At 37.7% G+C, this 19270-nt stretch overlaps 1 protein-coding gene across 2 annotated transcripts in view; it reads left to right on the top strand.

Moving 5' to 3' along the window:
* Window positions 1-106: 106 nt before the first annotated feature.
* The window catches only part of LOC110457375 (kynureninase-like), a 34433-nt gene continuing 15269 nt past the window's right edge, over window positions 107-19270 (top strand). The window contains exons 1-2 of one of the 2 annotated variants that reach the window (XM_021508620.1): window positions 107-163; window positions 2127-2289. Coding sequence is in view for 1 of the 2 variants with exons in the window: in XM_021508619.1 (XP_021364294.1) it covers window positions 10851-10857 (7 nt within the window). In the remaining variant the exon portion in view is untranslated. Of the gene's footprint in view, window positions 164-2126; window positions 2290-10770; window positions 10858-19270 lie in introns of those variants that run through there. The other variant, XM_021508619.1, reaches the window with a different exon arrangement.

The raw sequence follows: 19270 nt of genomic DNA, 5'->3' as shown, positions 1-19270 counted from the left end.
GCTTGTCTGAGGCCATCAACCAAAACTCAATCAAACATTTCATTTTTTAGGGTAATACAATACCGTGTCCTCTCCCGGCAAAATTCCTGTGCGAAGTGGGGGTAGTGGTGATGACGTACCGCCTATATTTGCATCGGGAACATTGAAGGTGAGACATCGATCAGTAAGTATCCATATCTTTTTGATGTTGCTAACTGATATGCCTCTCTAAAATAGGCATTTTGTCACGGAAATATTTGTCGTCCGAGAGCCTCCACGTCCGATTAATCTCGGTAATTTCTAAATAAGATGAAATATTGTGTGTTTAGACTGAGCGTTCGCATGACCTTCCCTTTTGGAAAACGTTTTGTACTAAAAACATGACCGTGACATTTTGATTGTGAGATTTTACACAAAACATCTTCACTAAATGCGGACTGTATACACCTTCTGTCGTACAATCGTCCATCACCAGTAACTTGTGAACGTCATTTTTCCCCCACTCCTCAAATTGGTCTTCGTTTGGCAGCCCTTGATGAAATGTTATTTCCTTTAGATCGTTACGTAACTCGTCGAACATGGGCTGACACCAGTGGCGGATCCAGAAGGGTTTTTGGGCTTCAAGAAACCCCCCCACCCTGAGAATTTTCTTTAAAAATCATATATTTTCACCATTTTCCTCATTTTTTTTCCAACATGAAAACCCCCCAGGAAATTTAAAAAAAATGACCAATTTGGCGGCCATTTTGAAAAAGTGTATTTATGTGAATTTCTTGCGCTTCACAAAGGGCCAAAATTCACCTTTTTTGACACTAGATTGATCACTTAAATTGTCATTGTGTCACCATTTTTAATTGTAGCTGGTTCAATTTTGCTGTACAACTTTATTATGTTCAATATGATCAAAATAATATGCAAAAAAGTGGAAAGTTATATATTATTGATTTTTTTTTTACATATTAGGGTAACTGAAGCACTTTTGATTTTTGACCCCGAAAAAGGTGAAAAATAACACAAATAATAATGGGACAAAAAAAAGAAGCCCCCCGGCCCCCCCCCCCCATTTTTGTGGCTGTTTTAGAAAGAGAAACTTATTTTCTTTCGGTTCATTGAATACTAAAAAAAGTTTATTACAGGATTTTTTTTATATCAAGCGTTTAATCGGCAAAAAATGGTGAAACTGTGCATTTTTTCATTAAGAAATAAGGGGTAGGGGTAACTAAAATCGCATTTTTGAGTAAAATGAATAAGTTTAAGACATTTTACTTCCATAGTTTCAAAGAAAATAATATTTTTATCAATTCTACAAACATTCATACATATCTGATAACACACTTGGAAGAAATTGTATGAATTTGTTCTGCCAATGGTCAAAACCCGAAAATTCACCTAAAATCACATATTGTGTTAAATTGGTATCTTTGACCGATCATAGCACAAAAACGAACACACCGACATATAGTTTTTTTTGCATTTTCTACTATGCCATTATCTCCTTTTTTCCAAAAATCAATATAAGAAAAAAAGTTTAATACAGGAATTTTTTGACTTCTCAGAGGTGTACATCCTTAAGAATGTCTTATTGCTTCCACTCGCTCCACATACCATGATTCTACACGGTGATTGGAACTTGACTAGACTCTCTTTGGCATACCACTCCATCGTTCAAATAAAAAATGACGACACATACACAAAACATGGCTATTTAGATTCTTTATTTACACTTTAATGGCAGCACAACTGACAACTCTGAATTTAGGGTAAGAATTGACATGACATGGAAATGCATTTGATATGAAAACATAAACGTAATTAATTGTCATTTTCTGAAAAGTTCTTTCCAAACTGATTCACGATAGAGTTCATAGATATACCTCTACATCTATTCAATAGATAATACAAACAATATTACTTTGTAATCGCTTATCGTTGTATACATTTGCTTTAAACGAGTAATATTCTGGTGGATGTCCGTAGCTATCGAAACATTCAACAGTGTTTTTAGATTCTATGTAAAACGCCAACCAATGTCTTCCTGGACGATCGCTCGGCTCCGTATTGACAATGAATCCGCAGGGGAAACCATTTGACTTGTGAGGTATTTGGTCTCGAGCATACACTCCACTTAACTACTTTTCTCATTTCAGAATCTGAATTTATCACATCAAGAGTGTTCTTGGTGATACCACGTCTCTTGCAGCGTTGATTTCGAAGTAGCCGAGGTGCTCACAGTAGATGATACAGGATACGGCTTCCGTTAATGCAGTCCCGAATGTTACCTCCAGTCTCATGTTTTCTTGCTTGAGCAAGGTAAGATACTGACTCGTTCTGAATGTTATAGGTGTAAAGGGAATAGCCTAGCCCGATATCGTCTCTCTCTAGATTCAACCCGGCATCACTCAGCCACTTTCCGGTGGATTGTAGCATACTCCTCGTACAGGAATGACGGCTTGTCCTCCAATTTCACTATACTTTAGCTTCAGGGGATTACCACCAACATGTATCCCATCTACGTAAAGTCCAATGGATGAAATGTCGTAAGACTGAAAGAACCAGGGGTTTTGCTCGTAGCTTCCCGTTATGCCGGTAGCATTTACGAATCCAACTACGACTAAATTCGGTCTCATGCCTTGAAATATATTGTCATAGGTAAAACTGGTAGAACCTGCTAGAATGGTCATCTGTTTGATGAGAGTCTGAGAAAATGGATATTTAGCGTTTGTTCTATTCAGTGCTTTGCTTTGAGCATATATGACGGCAGGGTTGACTTTGACTTTACTCACGCGCAGTCGAATATCTTCAAAAATCACTTTGTAATCAGCTGTAACATTACCCGACATTAGAAAAAAATCGGGTTTTGATCTGTACATCTTGACGTTGACGTTGATTTGATTTAACAAACACCTGTCCATCTTGAACAAATCGTGGAAGAGCGGTCCCACCTTGTCCACCACTTTCCCACCTTCAAAGCGTTTTGCTCTTTCGAGAAGTGTATTATTAGAACCCGTTCTTGGACTATCTGCATCCATGCTACCCTTGTCGTCTTGTTCCCACAGCTGTGTCGTCAGCTGTGACGTTTTTTGCGTCCCTTCCAAACTTCAGTAAACTTTGGATTTAAGCTTTGTAGGTATACTGGTTTGTGGTCGATAAGACGGGTTTTCCTCGCAAAGTAACGTCCACTTGTGAAAACAAATAAGGCAAACGTAGATTTACGGGTCCCACATCGTCAGTATCGCTTATTGCAGTTCCATCTCCTCTAACAATTTTTACTTTTGCATAGACGAGACTGTTCTTTCAATCTAACAATTCTATCCCGTTTTGACCGGAAACTACAAATTCAATAGGCGAGTCACTGGAACGTAGAATGGGTTGTCGAATGTCTGTGACCAGTTTCCCACTTTTAGCGCTTTCACCACACGGAGAAGATTTTCCTTTTCTCCATCGACAAAACCTTCACTACATACATGTACGTCGCTGTGTAACTAATTATTTTGTTTCGTCTTTGTGATGCTCAGAGGTAGGGCTATATCCACTAGCGCTACTTTCCATATTCCTTCGAGATTTAACGGAGATTGGAAATAAGATCGAAAATGTATGGCATTGTTTTCGGGAAAATAGGCCTTACTTTTGTCGCTGTGAATGACCACAAAGTGTGACATCCTACGTTCTCGTGCCGTTTTTGATGTCCTTCTCAGGAATCCACTGATTATATCTCGGGGGCCAACCTTCAAATTTACCGATCTTCTTAACGTATTTCTTTATTTTTTCGCTATAACTTGTTTTCACGTAGTTCTCGTCCCTCAAACGTTCGTCTTGCATCAGACGTTGTAATGCCTCTGAAGGTGTACAAGATTGAATGACAAACTCACGCCAAGTCTTTTCCACTTCTAAATGAGTTGTTAAAGTCAATGCTTCGTCAAAATGTAAGTCTATGATAACAGCACTGGAATACATAAGACATTCATGTTCATGCTGACTAGCTCGACGATTCTCACAGCCTAAACATATGAATAGTTCTGTTATTTTTGATTTTACAATGTATGCATAAGAGAGACACATCAGATTTTTTATAATTCTCCGAAAGGCCTTTTCTTCGGTTTTTTCAATCAAATAGTTTTGCAGTCCTTTAACAAACAAGTCTGTGTTTATTTCCATTATGACACATGCACGTATTGGTATGATCTTAAAACATGATAACGTAATTCAAAATGTTGTATTTAAATGACGAACATCATCTGTTGAAAGAGACACTATTTTGACCATCTCACGTGCTCCGTTGTGATATCGTCAAAATAGTTCCAGTGCTTTAACGAAACACCGCACATAAAACAAGTAACACAGTCTTCAATGCCAGTATAAAAGATCCGTTACTTGCGAGTTGATAGGAGAATGATGATGATGTGTAGGCCAATGTGTAAATGTATCCACACGATTACAACATATTGGATATTGTTCATTATATGCTTCTGGTAATGTTTTTCGGTGAGCCACCCAGTCGTTCTATATTGAAACACACCATTTAGTATTTGATCTCGTTTTCTTTGGAATCCTCTCCATGTTTTTGGCGACATCGTCGGACGTTAAAGCAGGTCCAAACCGTTCTGATTTTCTCGACACTTGGGTATCAGTTCCAGAAAATGCCGATAAAGACTGCGTCGGAATTAAAGTTTCCTGCTGTGTTATCACTTTCTGTTTTCAAAACATCATCCAAATTATCCCTGAACATGTCCGCTAGGGGTGTTTCAACTGTTTCCCCTTGCTGTAAAAGGTCCGGCACCAGCTGCGAGTGGAGGAGGAGGGAGACTGACAACCTGTCCTTGTGTTCATATTCTTTGTATTTGGTGGCGTACCCGTCAAAAATCGGTTAGATATACAAAGACAAATCTTCATGATTTGCCTTAATACCATCTAGCCTTTACGTAAAACCACATGCAATTTATATGATACGTTATGTAATGCAGTGGACGCGTGAAAGAAGGGTATACTTATATTGATACATTGTTTGTTTTATTCTCCGAAACTGTGCATTTTAAGATCTGCTTATAGAACGTTCGTTTATCGTGGAATATTTCTGCGCCACACGTACCGTTTCAACCAGGATACACGAATGTAGCGCAAGTAACAATGGCTTTAAATCCCTGAATCAAACTAACGATTTAATGCCACTGTTTTACAAACGTTTCTTGACTTCAGGAACATACTTAACTAAGCAAAAGCCAAGCGAGTTTTCAATTATTAAAATTTCAAGTTATGATCATACAATGTAAATATTATGTCATAATAAATTTGTGGTAAATATTTTAACACGTTAAATGTTTATGCAATATTTACATTCTCACTGCAAGTCTCTTATCTACATTCTCATCTCATAAGTCAAAATTCTCATCTCATAAGTCTACATTCTCACCTCATAATTCTACATTCTCATCTCATAAGTCTACATTCTCATCTCATAAGTCTACACTCTCACCTCATAAGTCTACATTCTCATCTCATAAGTCTACATTCTCACCTCATAAGTCTTCATTCTCATCTCATAAGTCTACATTCTCATCTCATAAGTCTACATTCGCATATCCGGTTGAAACGGTTGAAAGGGGTGCAGACGTACCTGACCGAAACTAAAATGCTGAATATTGCTAGTTTGTGTTATTTCTTTCTAATACAATGTCAACCCACATGTAGTTTTTAAGATACGCTATGTAATTCAGTGAACGGATGAAAGAATATTCTTAATACATTGTTTTTTATATCTCCAAAACTGTGCATTTTAGCTCTGCTTAAAGAACGGTCCAAGTGCGTTCGTTTATCGTGGACTATTTCTGCGCCACCCGTACCGTTTCAATCGGGATACGCTCATGTAACCCTGCGTTCAATTGATCAAGGTTATTTTGACGCTCCGATATCCTCTCTCGCCTCCAGCTAGACTGTTCCATGAATATTTATAGTTTGCACCATGTGACAATACAGAAACTTATAATTAATACAGCCACGAACTTAGATAATCTAATTCCGTGATACAGCAAACACCAGGGATTTCAGGAAAACACGTACAATGTAGGTTGACAATAATATATTTTGAAACTGTATTTGATTAAAATCTTTCAAAAATGACAATAAAGCATTGTATTGTCATTAACGGCAAGGGAAACGAAACATACTTTTATTTTCTGTAAAGTGGAAAGTGTGTATGTACGCTACAAATGTATGTAGTTATCCTGTTATTTAACAACGTGCGCACCACCCCCAACTGGCAGTTAAAAATGAGTATACGATTGAAAGTTTAGATGTTGGGAACTGTGCGGGCTTTCCCCCCCTACAGGTCACTGCGTTCTCGCTATACCACCACCATCAATCAGCCCACCATAGATTTGTCTACTGTACATTTTCTGTCCTCTGTTCCAGTAAACGTTTGGTGCTTTGTTTATACAAATATACAGTACATTAGTTTATTAGATCTACATGTATATATGTATAGGCACATCATCAATTCATCTGTGTATTTTCTGTTTAATGTAACAAACACACCCATTCAATCAGTTATGAAATCTTACCGAATATTTATTTTATTTTATCACGGAATTAAATGTTAGTCCGTGATGTTATCAATACAAAATCTTTGCAAATATTAATGTTAAGCATACATGTTTTACAGCTCAATTCAGCTTCTGTATGGAAGCCTCGCCGGCGAGTTACCGTCACAAAGAGCTGGGAATGAAAACCACATCATAGGGAAATATCAATATATAGATATGTTTGAGTCTTTATTAATTAGCAGCTCAGAACGTTTGAGTTGTACTAAGGCTGTTTGAGTCCTGTACATGTGTCCTGTTAGGGAAATTATCCATGTCTATTGTATGTGTTCTGTCGTCAAATCACACAAAGCACCCTTACCAAATAACACCTCTAGCTACACGAGCACTGAGGAAAACACGGTTACCACTGTCACGCTACGAGCGTTTTCTTTTGGGACTCACCAGCAAAATGCGAGCCGGGTGACTGGCGCTCGTTAATGTAACCTACACGTTTGAAAACGGATATAAATATGTTGCAGTCAATAACCCCTATATCTGACCTCAACCAAAGGCACTCCTGGACATCTTTTTTATTCACCACATGGCTTCAGAAAGGACAGGTCATGCTAGTCCCTGCTCATTGGCTTGTGAAAGATATCAAAAACGTTTTCAACATGGACCATGCGAAAGCACTTGACAAGTCAACCATAATCATCTCATCTACTCCTGATTAACTCCTTGATTTAGAGCTAGTCTTGACAAAGACAATCAAAGCGCCCACATTAACATCTGTAGCAAATCGGGTTGTTCGAACATGTCCCTACAGGCCGATGATGCAGTAACGTTAGTGCAGGCAAATTCGTCACATTAGTAGAAGAGGTTGGCTCAAGGACAAAGATCAGAGAAACTCCTCCAGAGTGGATTGTTACCGAGGTAGACCTCTGACAACGCGTCTGAGAGCAACATCGTGAGACCACTAGGTCTGTCCTAATTCCATAAGCGAATGCCTCTGGTTAAGCTGACCATACCGTTGGGGACGCTATAAACGACGGCCTCCCTGGATTCCTTCTCGTTTATTGCTATCCAAACGGTTGGACCGGTTCGACCAAAGTTGTTCGTTCATGAAATAAGGTCGGACCTAGTAATATGATGGCCAGCTGCTTTCATGCGAGCCTTAATAAAGTCTTGCAATGCCTGCATAATCATTTGCAGGTCCGCCAGGATTTACACCCGAAACTATTACATTCAAAAACATATAAACCGGCTAACCGGATATGCGAAGGGCGCCCAGGATACATTTTGCGTATCCGGTTCAACCAGTTTTAACTGGTAAAACTGGTTGAACATGAAAAGAAAATGACAGGCTCATAAACTGATTAGGCACGTGCATATCGAGGGGTCCAGACGTCCCCAACCGAAGCTAAAAGGCTGTCTATACATCGCTAGTTTGCATTATTTTTGCAAGGTCTACCAGGTCGGTTTACATGTAATAAGATTTTAATCCACGCGTAAAAGAAGTACATATTATTATTGTTATAGGTCAAAGAAGTAATATAGACGGTAAAATCCCATATAACACTGGATCCTAATGGAGGCCCCATTTATTATTGTTATATATATAGTACGTAATTAAAACAGAGACGTGGATCTGTTAAATATATGTGTAAATCGACATTGTCGATAGTCAGTCTTTCATGTACGGCCAGGGCAAGGACACGTTTTGCCCAGTGCCTAATCACTCTATTTATATATCTATATTTACTATATGATAGTATATAAGAGTGTGTCCAGCACCTACGTCTAGACTCTCGATCATGATATGCACGTGCTAAATTTTCCATAGGTCAGCCTCGGTTCATACACATTAATCTATCTGCATCTGTGCCTGTCCTCTTCTACGACTGATAGTTTAAACGGGTACGCGAAAGCATTCCCCCTGTCACGTATTTGATTCAACCGTTTCCTTCAGCTGCTGAATCTGAAAAGAAAACGACGGTCTCGGATCTGAACCGAGGCTGACCTTAGGAATATATTCGGAGCGTGCATATATCGGTTGGTCCAGACGTGCCTGACCGAAACCAAAATTCTTACTATTGCTTTTTTGTGGTATTTCTTTATTACATGGTCGATCGATAAGTATCTTTTATTATGTGTTAATAGTTATATAATTTAGTGGACGCAGGAAACCCCGAGGGCGAATTACCAGAGTTTAAGAACCGAATTATAAGCTACCCCTTTGAGGAAATTGTCTGTAACCCGCATGTTGTTGGAAAACTACGTACGTATATACTCCAGAATCTAAATGAAAATCAATCACAAGGACCAGACAGGATGCACCCAAAACTTCTAAAAGAATTGAGAAATAACATAAATACACCTTTGGCTGATATATCCAACAAATCCTTAGCAGAAGGAAAACTACCATAATCTTGGAAGGAGGCAAATATAACGGCAATTTTTAAAAAGGTGTCAAAGTCGGACCCGGGGAATTACAGACCCAATAGCTTAACGAGCATCACTGTAAAGACACTAGAAAAGCTGATTAGGGATAGTATTGTACGACATATGGACAAAAACGATCTTTTAAGTCACAAACAATTTGGTTTCATCTATGGCAGGTCAACGCAACTCCAATTGCTAACAGTACTTTAAGAATGGACATAAGTTATAGACAACGGCGTCAACTAGATGTAATTTATATAGATTTTATGAAGGCCTTCGATAAAGTGTCACGCCAACGTCTACTAAAGAAGCTGTTAGGATACGAAATAAGGAACCATGTTGTGAACTGGATTAAGGTCTTTCTTAGTAATAGATGCCAGCGAGTAATTGTCAACGGCGAATCACCAAACACGTACCCTGTAATCAGTAGTATTCCAGCATTCCTCAGGGAAGTGTGCTTTGTCCGATTCTATTTGTCATTTATATAATTGACCTACCAGAAGTGGCAATCTCCCCCATCACGTTATTTGCAGACGACACCAAATGATAAACAAGTCCTTCAAACGGATCTTGGTTTCGTTTATGCGGAACAACTGGTTTGACCGTCTTTAAATTTAACATTTTCGGGTATAATTCCTGGCGGACCTGCAAATGATTGTGCAGGCCTTGCAACGCTTTGTCAAGGCTCGCCTGAACGCAGCATCAGCTTTTTAGGTTCGACCTTATTTAATAAACGAACAACTGTGGTCCAACCGGTTGAACCGTTTAAACGAAAACGGCCTAGATAATCTTCAAAGATGGTCAGCGAAATGGTTATTGACGTTCCACCCGAAGAAATGCAAGGCTCTTTCAATTGAAGCAGACGATGAAAGAAAGTAGATATGACAGGCGCGGGAGGAGATAAAAATACGTTAGAAAATATATCGATTGAAAAAGATCTAGGGGTCATAATACATGAAAATTTGAACTTTCGGTCTCGTTTCAACAATGCGTAAACAATGCAAACAGTATAGTAGGACAAATATGGGGACAGTTTGTATATCTTGATGAACCAATGTTTAAATTATTATTTAAAGCTTCAGGCAGGCCACATCTGGAATACACTGCCAGCGTCTGGAGTCCACACAGCCGAAGAGCACCAAAACTAATACCGGGGCTAAAACATCTAACATATACTGGGCGTCTACAAAGATTAAACTTGCCAACATTGAAGCACCGTAGAATGAGAGGAGACATGATTAATGTATATAAATTTATGAATAATATGTATGATTATAGAGTTACGTCAAATATGTTTGAAATTGACAATAACAGAAAAACAAGAGGACACTCCTAGAAAATCTTCAAACGACGTAGCCGTCTAGATAAAAAGAACACTTTTTTTTCAGTTTCCGAATTGTAGATATATGGAACAATTTGCCTCAACATGTCATTGATGCACTCAAAGTTATAAAAATTGAAATTTGTATAGATGAACACTGGTAGAATAATTTTAATTGAAATATTTATGAACATTAATTTCACCTGAATTGTATTTTACTTGAAGTAGTATATGTAATATTGTGTTAGATCTATTGTATTATTTTGCCATTACAATTCCTAATATTATTATTTTTTTACTGATTTTCTTGATATATGTATTGTTATTTATTTGTCACAAAACACCGAAACTGTGCATTTTCAGCTCCACCTAGAGTTCGATCTAAGTTTGATCCACATGGACCGTTTCAACCGGGATACGCGAATGCGACACCCCTGCCGTTCCCAGACAGTTTCTGTTGGCTTGTCGTTCCCGACGCATTTAGTTCCACTTTTAAAACTTCCGGTAAAAAAATTGTAACCTAGACGCTTAAGGGCACCTACGTCTGTTAGCGGACGACGTTCTCGTTGACAAGTGACAGTGACTGCAAACAAATGAACAGTATGTGGTGTATATTATTGAAATGTTCCCCGGGTCAGTCGCTATGTTTCGATTCCAGTTGGTTGAGATCTAAATCTTACAGGAGTTTCTTGACTACATATTGTTTATACTAGGGCTAGCTCTATGTCCAGAACCCAGATTCACTTTCACTCCTTCATTAGACCTATTTGAGTATTTTTTCACTGATACCATCAATATAAGGACAGCGTGACTCAATTGATGTTGATGTATGTACCTACGCCTCGTCATCGTCTTCGGCGCCGTATGTGCATAGGTGAATTTATATCGAGCTGCAGCACAGGCCTAAAATTATTACGTGACTCTACACGAGAATGTTTTTTTTATACGTTTGCACATCGTCTGTACACTACATTTTTTCCCTGAAGTTCGCCTAAAAACCAAATATAGAGATAATTAAGAATTAAGAATAACTTACAAATGTGCAGTTTTTTTAATACACTAGTTACTACACTGTACTTATCTTTTTCAAGAGCCTATACCTTAAAAATACTACAAACACCTTCATGGGTCTGTCTGTAACGCATATCTTTTTTTACTTTAAGCCACTTCTTATAAATAACCAAAAGGCGTTAGGGTGTTGATATATTTGGCCAGTAACATCGCTGGGTCCGTCATGAAGGGCTACCATGTACATTTGTATGTTCAAATAAAGTACCTTCACCCGTATTCAAGGTCACAGGGGTCCATTGTCTAAAAAACATGAAGCATCTCCTTCTGAATAACGGAAAGGCAAAGGGTGATGATATTTCAGCAGTAAAGTACTGGAATGGGGAGATACCAGATTTGTTAAAATGAATTATCTTGATGTAAATTCAAGGTCACAGCAGTCAAATATTTTAATAAATTTAAACTACTTGTATAACCAAAATGGCTAAAGGGTGATGATATTTGGTCAGTTAAAGCATGCTGAAATAAGCCTTAAAGGGGCTACCAAGTTTTTTCAAATGAAGGACATTCATCCGTATTCAAGGTCATAGGGATAATTTGTCTTAATTAAATCTTTAAATGACTAATTCAGAATATTTCAGGGATGGAAAGCTACCAACTTTGTCAAATATTCATGGTCACAATGGCCAAATATGTTTAAAACCTGTAAACAAATTCTTCTGAATAACCAAGAGACCTAGCATAATGATATTTGGCCAGAAACGTGCTGGGATGAAGGGCAGTAAAACGTTTGTTAAAATGAATGACCTTGACATATATTCAAGGTCACAGGGGTCAAATATGTTTGAAACCTTTTAACGACTTCTTCTCAATAAGGAAAAGGCCAAGGGTTATGATACTTGGCCATTAACATGCTGGGATGAAGGACTACCAAGTTTGTTCAAATGAATGACCTTCGCCCATATTCAAGGTCACAGTGGTCGAGATGTGTTTAAATCTTTTAATGACTTGTTCTGTATGACCAAAAGATCAAGGGTAATGATATTTTGCCAGAAGCATGCTGGGTTGGAAGACTATAAACTCTATTCAACCTAATGTCCTTGTTCAACATTCAAGGTCACATGCGTCATATGTTTAAACCTTTTAATAGGTTCTTATGAATCAATAACTGATATTCTGCCTGAAGCTGTATTTAAGTCCACTTTTAAGTTTACAAATGTGAGATTAATACCAGATGAGCAATTCAGGCCCTTTGGGCCTCTTATTTTCTTACAAAGTCCAAAAAAACATTATGAAAAAAATGTTTATTTTAAGTGTAAGATTATTAGGTCTCCTGATCATTGGTCATGGTGACCTTTTGCAATCCGTCTTCGTCCGTCACTGTGCGTCGTCTGTCGTGTGTTAACATTTTCCACTTTCTCTCAAAAACTGCTCAGCCAAATTTGATGTAACTTGGCACAAGTGATCAGCATGGTATGGGGATTTAGATTTGTTCAAATGGAGGGGCTAAGGATCTAAGGGGTCCCAATAATGGCAAAAATAGAAAGAAAAAAACAATCTTTTAAAATACTTCTTCTCAAGAACCAGTGCCACAGGTTTGTTGTTTTGCATGCATGATGCCTTGGGGATGAAAATTCAAGTTTGTTGAAATAAAGTCCCTGGGGCTATAGAAGGAGTCACAATGCAGGCTTTTATTGGTCGAAATTTAGATGTTGTTGAATTTTGTTAAAATTTGGTTTTTAGGGGTAATTTGGTACCCTGAATTCAACAGTGGGTGTTTGAACATTTTGGTTGTCATGGTAACCTAGTGGTGGCCTCTGATTGGTCAAAATTTAAATATTATACAATATAGCTGAAACTTGATATATGTATATATCAAGTATGTATACCCCGGTATTTGGCTAACAGTAGCTTAATGACAAGTGTTTTGAAAGGATCGTTGCCATTGAAACCAAATTTTGGGGTCAAACTCTTCTTTTAGATGTCCCATGCAAGTGGACAACTGTTACCTTTAAGTAATATGTAAAGCCTCTAAGGAGTACTCTATAAATAAATATTGTTCTAATGTAAATTTACCGCCACTTATGTTAAATGCATACTTGCCAGGTGACCGTGTAGGCCATGCATGGCCCTCTTCTTATAAAATATTACAAAATTCATGCTGTGATCTGTTTTGGGTACTGATATCGATGCTAACCATCAGACAGTAAGAATTTTACATATAGTTAGTGACTCTACAAAACAGTGTAGAACACATCTATCAAATCAGCCTGGCCTCTTTTATTGTAATGTATATACATGTACAAAGTCTTTATAAACAAAACCCTGAATTTAATAAAACAATTTTGCTGAATTTCCATTTATTTCATTGCAAAATTATAACTTTACCATTCCATTGAAAAACACTTGATCAACACTTTGTAGATGCAAAGTAAATTTTCTAGAACCATGCTTGATCTACTGATTCCCTGTCATAATTCATTGGTATTCAAAATATTTCAAATTACTTCTGCGCATCTTTCAGATTTGTTTTTGCAATGTTCAATTGCGCTAAACTACAAAAACAATTTGTTTACCAGGGTCTATCTTTATTAGTCCCGCTTATCAATACTAGCTGAATGTTTGCAGTACGTTTGTCAATCAGTCGGTGCATCTCCTATTCTGGGGCATATATCTTGTATACTTTTTTGCCTACATGGACCAAAATTTTGTAATGCCAGTACCGATACTCGCCAACTCTCCTCTTTCCTGAAGGGTGACTTTCCATTTTGGAACCTAAAATAGAGCTTTTTCAACCAGTGAATTTGCTATATAATTATATAAACTTTGTTTATTTTACAACAATAATGAAACAAGTTATGTTAACTTATATAAATCACTCTTGTAGGCCCGGATATTAGCGCGCGAGGGGTCTTTGTGTGGGAGGAAGCGGGAGTCCTTGGAGAAAACCCATGTGGTCGGGCAGGTGACCGCATACCTTTTCACGTCGGATCGGGGAATCAAACCCCCGCCGCCTTGGTGAAAGGCAATTGCGCTATCCAATGCACCACCCGACCACCCTTTGAATTTGCTAAACTATTCCTATTTTCCAAGATCTGATGATTTCATCAGAACAACAGCTTAAAAGATGCCATTTAAAAGTGTTATTTTTCCTTATGGTGTAAAAACACACATTGTATTTGTGCTTTTTATTGTTGAGCACACTTGTATACTGTCTCATAGTACCACTCTTTATTTGACCACATGCTCTAAAGGTGGGATTGAAAGGATTTAATTTCAAATTTAATACAACACCAAAATGAGTAAATTATCATCAACATACGGTACTGGGTTATCATAGAGGTACAGAGTATCATTTATTTATGGTTTTCTAATGGTTCAAGCTGTGCCACTGGGATCCATCTTGGCTGGAGAGTTGTTCAGGGACAAATATAAAATTTAGAAATGGGGAGGAGGAGTATGTAGTGTGGCACTTTTTAATTGAATCAGCTTGATTACAGTTTCCTTGATCTTCCTCTATAGCTGGTAGAGCGGTAGACTGAGACTATTGGGTGGGATGGTTGTTTGATACTTATTGTGGACAGTAGACTGAGACTATTGGGTGGGATGGTTGTTTGATCCTTATTGTGGACAGTAGACTGAGACTATTGGGTGGGATGGTTGTTTGATACTTATTGTGGACAGTAGACTGAGACTATTGGGTGGGATGGTTGTTTGATACTTATTGTGGACAGTAGACTGAGACTATTGGGTGGGATGGTTGTTTGATACTTATTGTGGACAGTAGACTGAGACTATTGGGTGGGATGGTTGTTTGATACTTATTGTGGACAGTAGACTGAGACTATTGGGTGGGATGGTTGTTTGATACTTATTGTGGACAGTAGACTGAGACTATTGGGTGGGATGGTTGTTTGATACTTATTGTGGACAGTAGACTGAGACTATTGGGTGGGATGGTTGTTTGATACTTATTGTGGACAGTAGACTGAGACTATTGGGTGGGATGGTTGTTTGATACTTATTGTGGACAGTAGACTGAGACTATTGGGTGGGATGGTTGTTTGATACTTATTGTGGACAGTAGACTGAGACTATTGGGTGGGATGGTTGTTTGATACTTATTGTGGACAGTAGACTGAGACTATTGGGTGGGATGGTTGTTTGATACTTATTGTGGACAGTAGACTGAGACTATTGGGTGGGATGGTTGTTTGATACTTATTGTGGACAGTAGACTGAGACTATTGGGTGGGATGGTTGTTTGATACTTATTGTGGACAGTAGACTGAGACTATTGGGTGGGATGGTTGTTTGATACTTATTGTGGACAGTAGACTGAGACTATTGGGTGGGATGGTTGTTTGATACTTATTGTGGACAGTAGACTGAGACTATTGGGTGGGATGGTTGTTTGATACTTATTGTGGACAGTAGACTGAGACTATTGGGTGGGATGGTTGTTTGATACTTATTGTGGACAGTAGACTGAGACTATTGGGTGGGATGGTTGTTTGATACTTATTGTGGACAGTAGACTGAGACTATTGGGTGGGATGGTTGTTTGATACTTATTGTGGACAGTAGACTGAGACTATTGGGTGGGATGGTTGTTTGATACTTATTGTGGACAGTAGACTGAGACTATTGGGTGGGATGGTTGTTTGATACTTATTGTGGACAGTAGACTGAGACTATTGGGTGGGATGGTTGTTTGATACTTATTGTGGACAGTAGACTGAGACTATTGGGTGGGATGGTTGTTTGATACTTATTGTGGACAGTAGACTGAGACTATTGGGTGGGATGGTTGTTTGATACTTATTGTGGACAGTAGACTGAGACTATTGGGTGGGATGGTTGTTTGATACTTATTGTGGACAGTAGACTGAGACTATTGGGTGGGATGGTTGTTTGATACTTATTGTGGACAGTAGACTGAGACTATTGGGTGGGATGGTTGTTTGATACTTATTGTGGACAGTAGACTGAGACTATTGGGTGGGATGGTTGTTTGATACTTATTGTGGACAGTAGACTGAGACTATTGGGTGGGATGGTTGTTTGATACTTATTGTGGACAGTAGACTGAGACTATTGGGTGGGATGGTTGTTTGATACTTATTGTGGACAGTAGACTGAGACTATTGGGTGGGATGGTTGTTTGATACTTATTGTGGACAGTAGACTGAGACTATTGGGTGGGATGGTTGTTTGATACTTATTGTGGACAGTAGACTGAGACTATTGGGTGGGATGGTTGTTTGATACTTATTGTGGACAGTAGACTGAGACTATTGGGTGGGATGGTTGTTTGATACTTATTGTGGACAGTAGACTGAGACTATTGGGTGGGATGGTTGTTTGATACTTATTGTGGACAGTAGACTGAGACTATTGGGTGGGATGGTTGTTTGATACTTATTGTGGACAGTAGACTGAGACTATTGGGTGGGATGGTTGTTTGATACTTATTGTGGACAGTAGACTGAGACTATTGGGTGGGATGGTTGTTTGATACTTATTGTGGACAGTAGACTGAGACTATTGGGTGGGATGGTTGTTTGATACTTATTGTGGACAGTAGACTGAGACTATTGGGTGGGATGGTTGTTTGATACTTATTGTGGACAGTAGACTGAGACTATTGGGTGGGATGGTTGTTTGATCCTTATTGTGGACAGTAGTTCACCCAACTCTCGCTTTCATTTAACATTATATTGGTACCTTGTGTGACAGCTGTGTATTAAATAATCAAAGCGTGACAAAGTTTTAAGATCAGGGGATTACTGTTTATGGTGCTAGTTTAGCATATTATGTTGAAATTTCGTTGAAATCTCGTATAAACTGTCTACACAATATCATATGAAAGACTTTCATCTCTAGATCTTTTGTTGATATTATAATTATATACCATTGTAACTATTCACCTTGTACGGTAAATATCCTTTATCTCTGTCTGGAAAAATGGTGTTTAGAGTACATGTCTCCTGACAGCTAGAACTGATACAGAGCAAACAGTTGGATTATAAACACTGATTTCCCACACTTTCCTATTTACTGTTGACTTTTGTAGTATATATTTTTGTGTTGCAGTTTCTGCAAGTTTTGTTGAATTGATCATGTTCAAACAATGTTTTCTCTGAATATGTTGAAAATTGCAGGAACTGCAACACAAACATACTTTTAAGGTCAAGAGTTAGATCTGTCAGCACCTGTGATGGCCTTCTGTGAGTTTCTATAGCATTTCTTGAAATCTTGCTACATATTTCACTACCAATCCTGTTATTCTTATTGAAGCTTGTACATTAAAATTGGACCACTGTTGTCATGGCAACCATTAATTAAGTAATTTGGTAAATTTTCTTATTAGGACCCTGCATTAGAGATATGTGTATGCGTGTGCAATATATAGTAATCACTTTGTCCTTCTGTCCGTCCGCAGTTTTGTTTCTGGAGATTAGCTCGGAATCCGAAAGACGAATCTTTCTGAAATTTGACAATGTGAACACAGTGATATATATATGTCGATGTTTTGCTACACCAGTTTAAAAAATGCTCAGAATATTTTATTAACATAATCGTTGACCCATGCAGATTATGTGATATATTTTTTAATTTCCAAAGCATCATTTCAATTTGCTAATATAATGCATGAAAATTGTTTTATGGTAGAAACATAGTGCCTACTAGCTGTTTCTAGTAAACATGTTGTATGATGGTTAGTGCTGTCTGAGTGTCAACAGCTAAGGTCAGCCATGATTTTACAATTATAATTCAAAATCAGGTCCATTAGTGACGACAGGCTAAACTATTTAAACTTAAGTGTTCAGCCAATCATGATCACAGTCCTGAATTGTAGTCAATATTTGTTGCAACTCTGAACGCACATGATAAACATATAGTGCAAAAAGGCAAGATAACGCTGAAAATAACGCCTGGTTGCGAAATTTCAAAGTGTTATCAGTTATACAGTGAGTTTTTCTATTTACCAGGTAACATTTTGTAGGACATTAACATCTGTGGTGTATTGATTTCTGATAATATAATGTAAAATATTCAATAATTCAGTTTGCAATATTTTTTTTCCGTTAAAAATATACATTCTGTTTATTATTGGAATATTCAGAACTATAAACAGTTGTGCTAATACTAACTCTAGATCTGTATAAGACTTTGAATCCCCACAAGGAAGAAGGTAAATATTTATATCAGATTATCTGAGATATAATTAGACATATAATATTATATAATAATATAATATAGGATTAAGTAAGTAAGAATACATGTATACTAATATTAGATACATATCTAACCAGTAAGTATCCCTATCTTTCTTTGTTTAGCTCCAGTTTGATAAAAATTTATCAAGAAGGTCACACGAACAATGAACACTGTTTATAAGGTGGTGGGTTTTCTACCTAAATTTTACATCAGCCTGTGATTGCATTAATCAAAATGGGAAAACATGGTAATATTTTTTATAAATACTAGAAGGTCGGTCCCAATTTTTTTCTTCAGGTTTGGGAAAATAACACATATTTTGGCCTGGGAAGTACCAGTAGCTTGTTCTGGCTTTATTAAACCCAGAGGCAAGTAAATGCCATGTTTATATATAAACATTTATCACATATATAATGTACTGTGTTATCCAGTGAATATACCCATGTCATATTTTTTTGCATATTTGCCCATGTAATATGACCTATCGGCCCTGTGATTGGATGTAAGTTTCAATTGTTTCAATTGTAATGTCGCGCCTAGGACAAGTACATGACGTCACAGAGACTTACACACCGCACTGGAGTCAAAATGGCAGCTTTTTACATTTCAAGGTTGCATGAAAATTGTCGTTTTACACGAATGGATGCCACAATTTTGATTATGTGATAAAAAGGATCTTATTCTCGTTTTCATTTCATATGAAATTTATAAAACTCGTCAGAAATTTTTATTTTAGCTCACCAGAAGCTCGCTAAATTGAAAAGTTCTCAGGCTCGTTTCA

This window comes from Mizuhopecten yessoensis, unplaced genomic scaffold, assembly GCF_002113885.1.
Source record: "Mizuhopecten yessoensis strain PY_sf001 unplaced genomic scaffold, ASM211388v2 scaffold9109, whole genome shotgun sequence".
NCBI classification, from domain to species: domain Eukaryota; kingdom Metazoa; phylum Mollusca; class Bivalvia; order Pectinida; family Pectinidae; genus Mizuhopecten; species Mizuhopecten yessoensis.
This window is presented reverse-complemented; position numbering and strand designations above follow the sequence as displayed.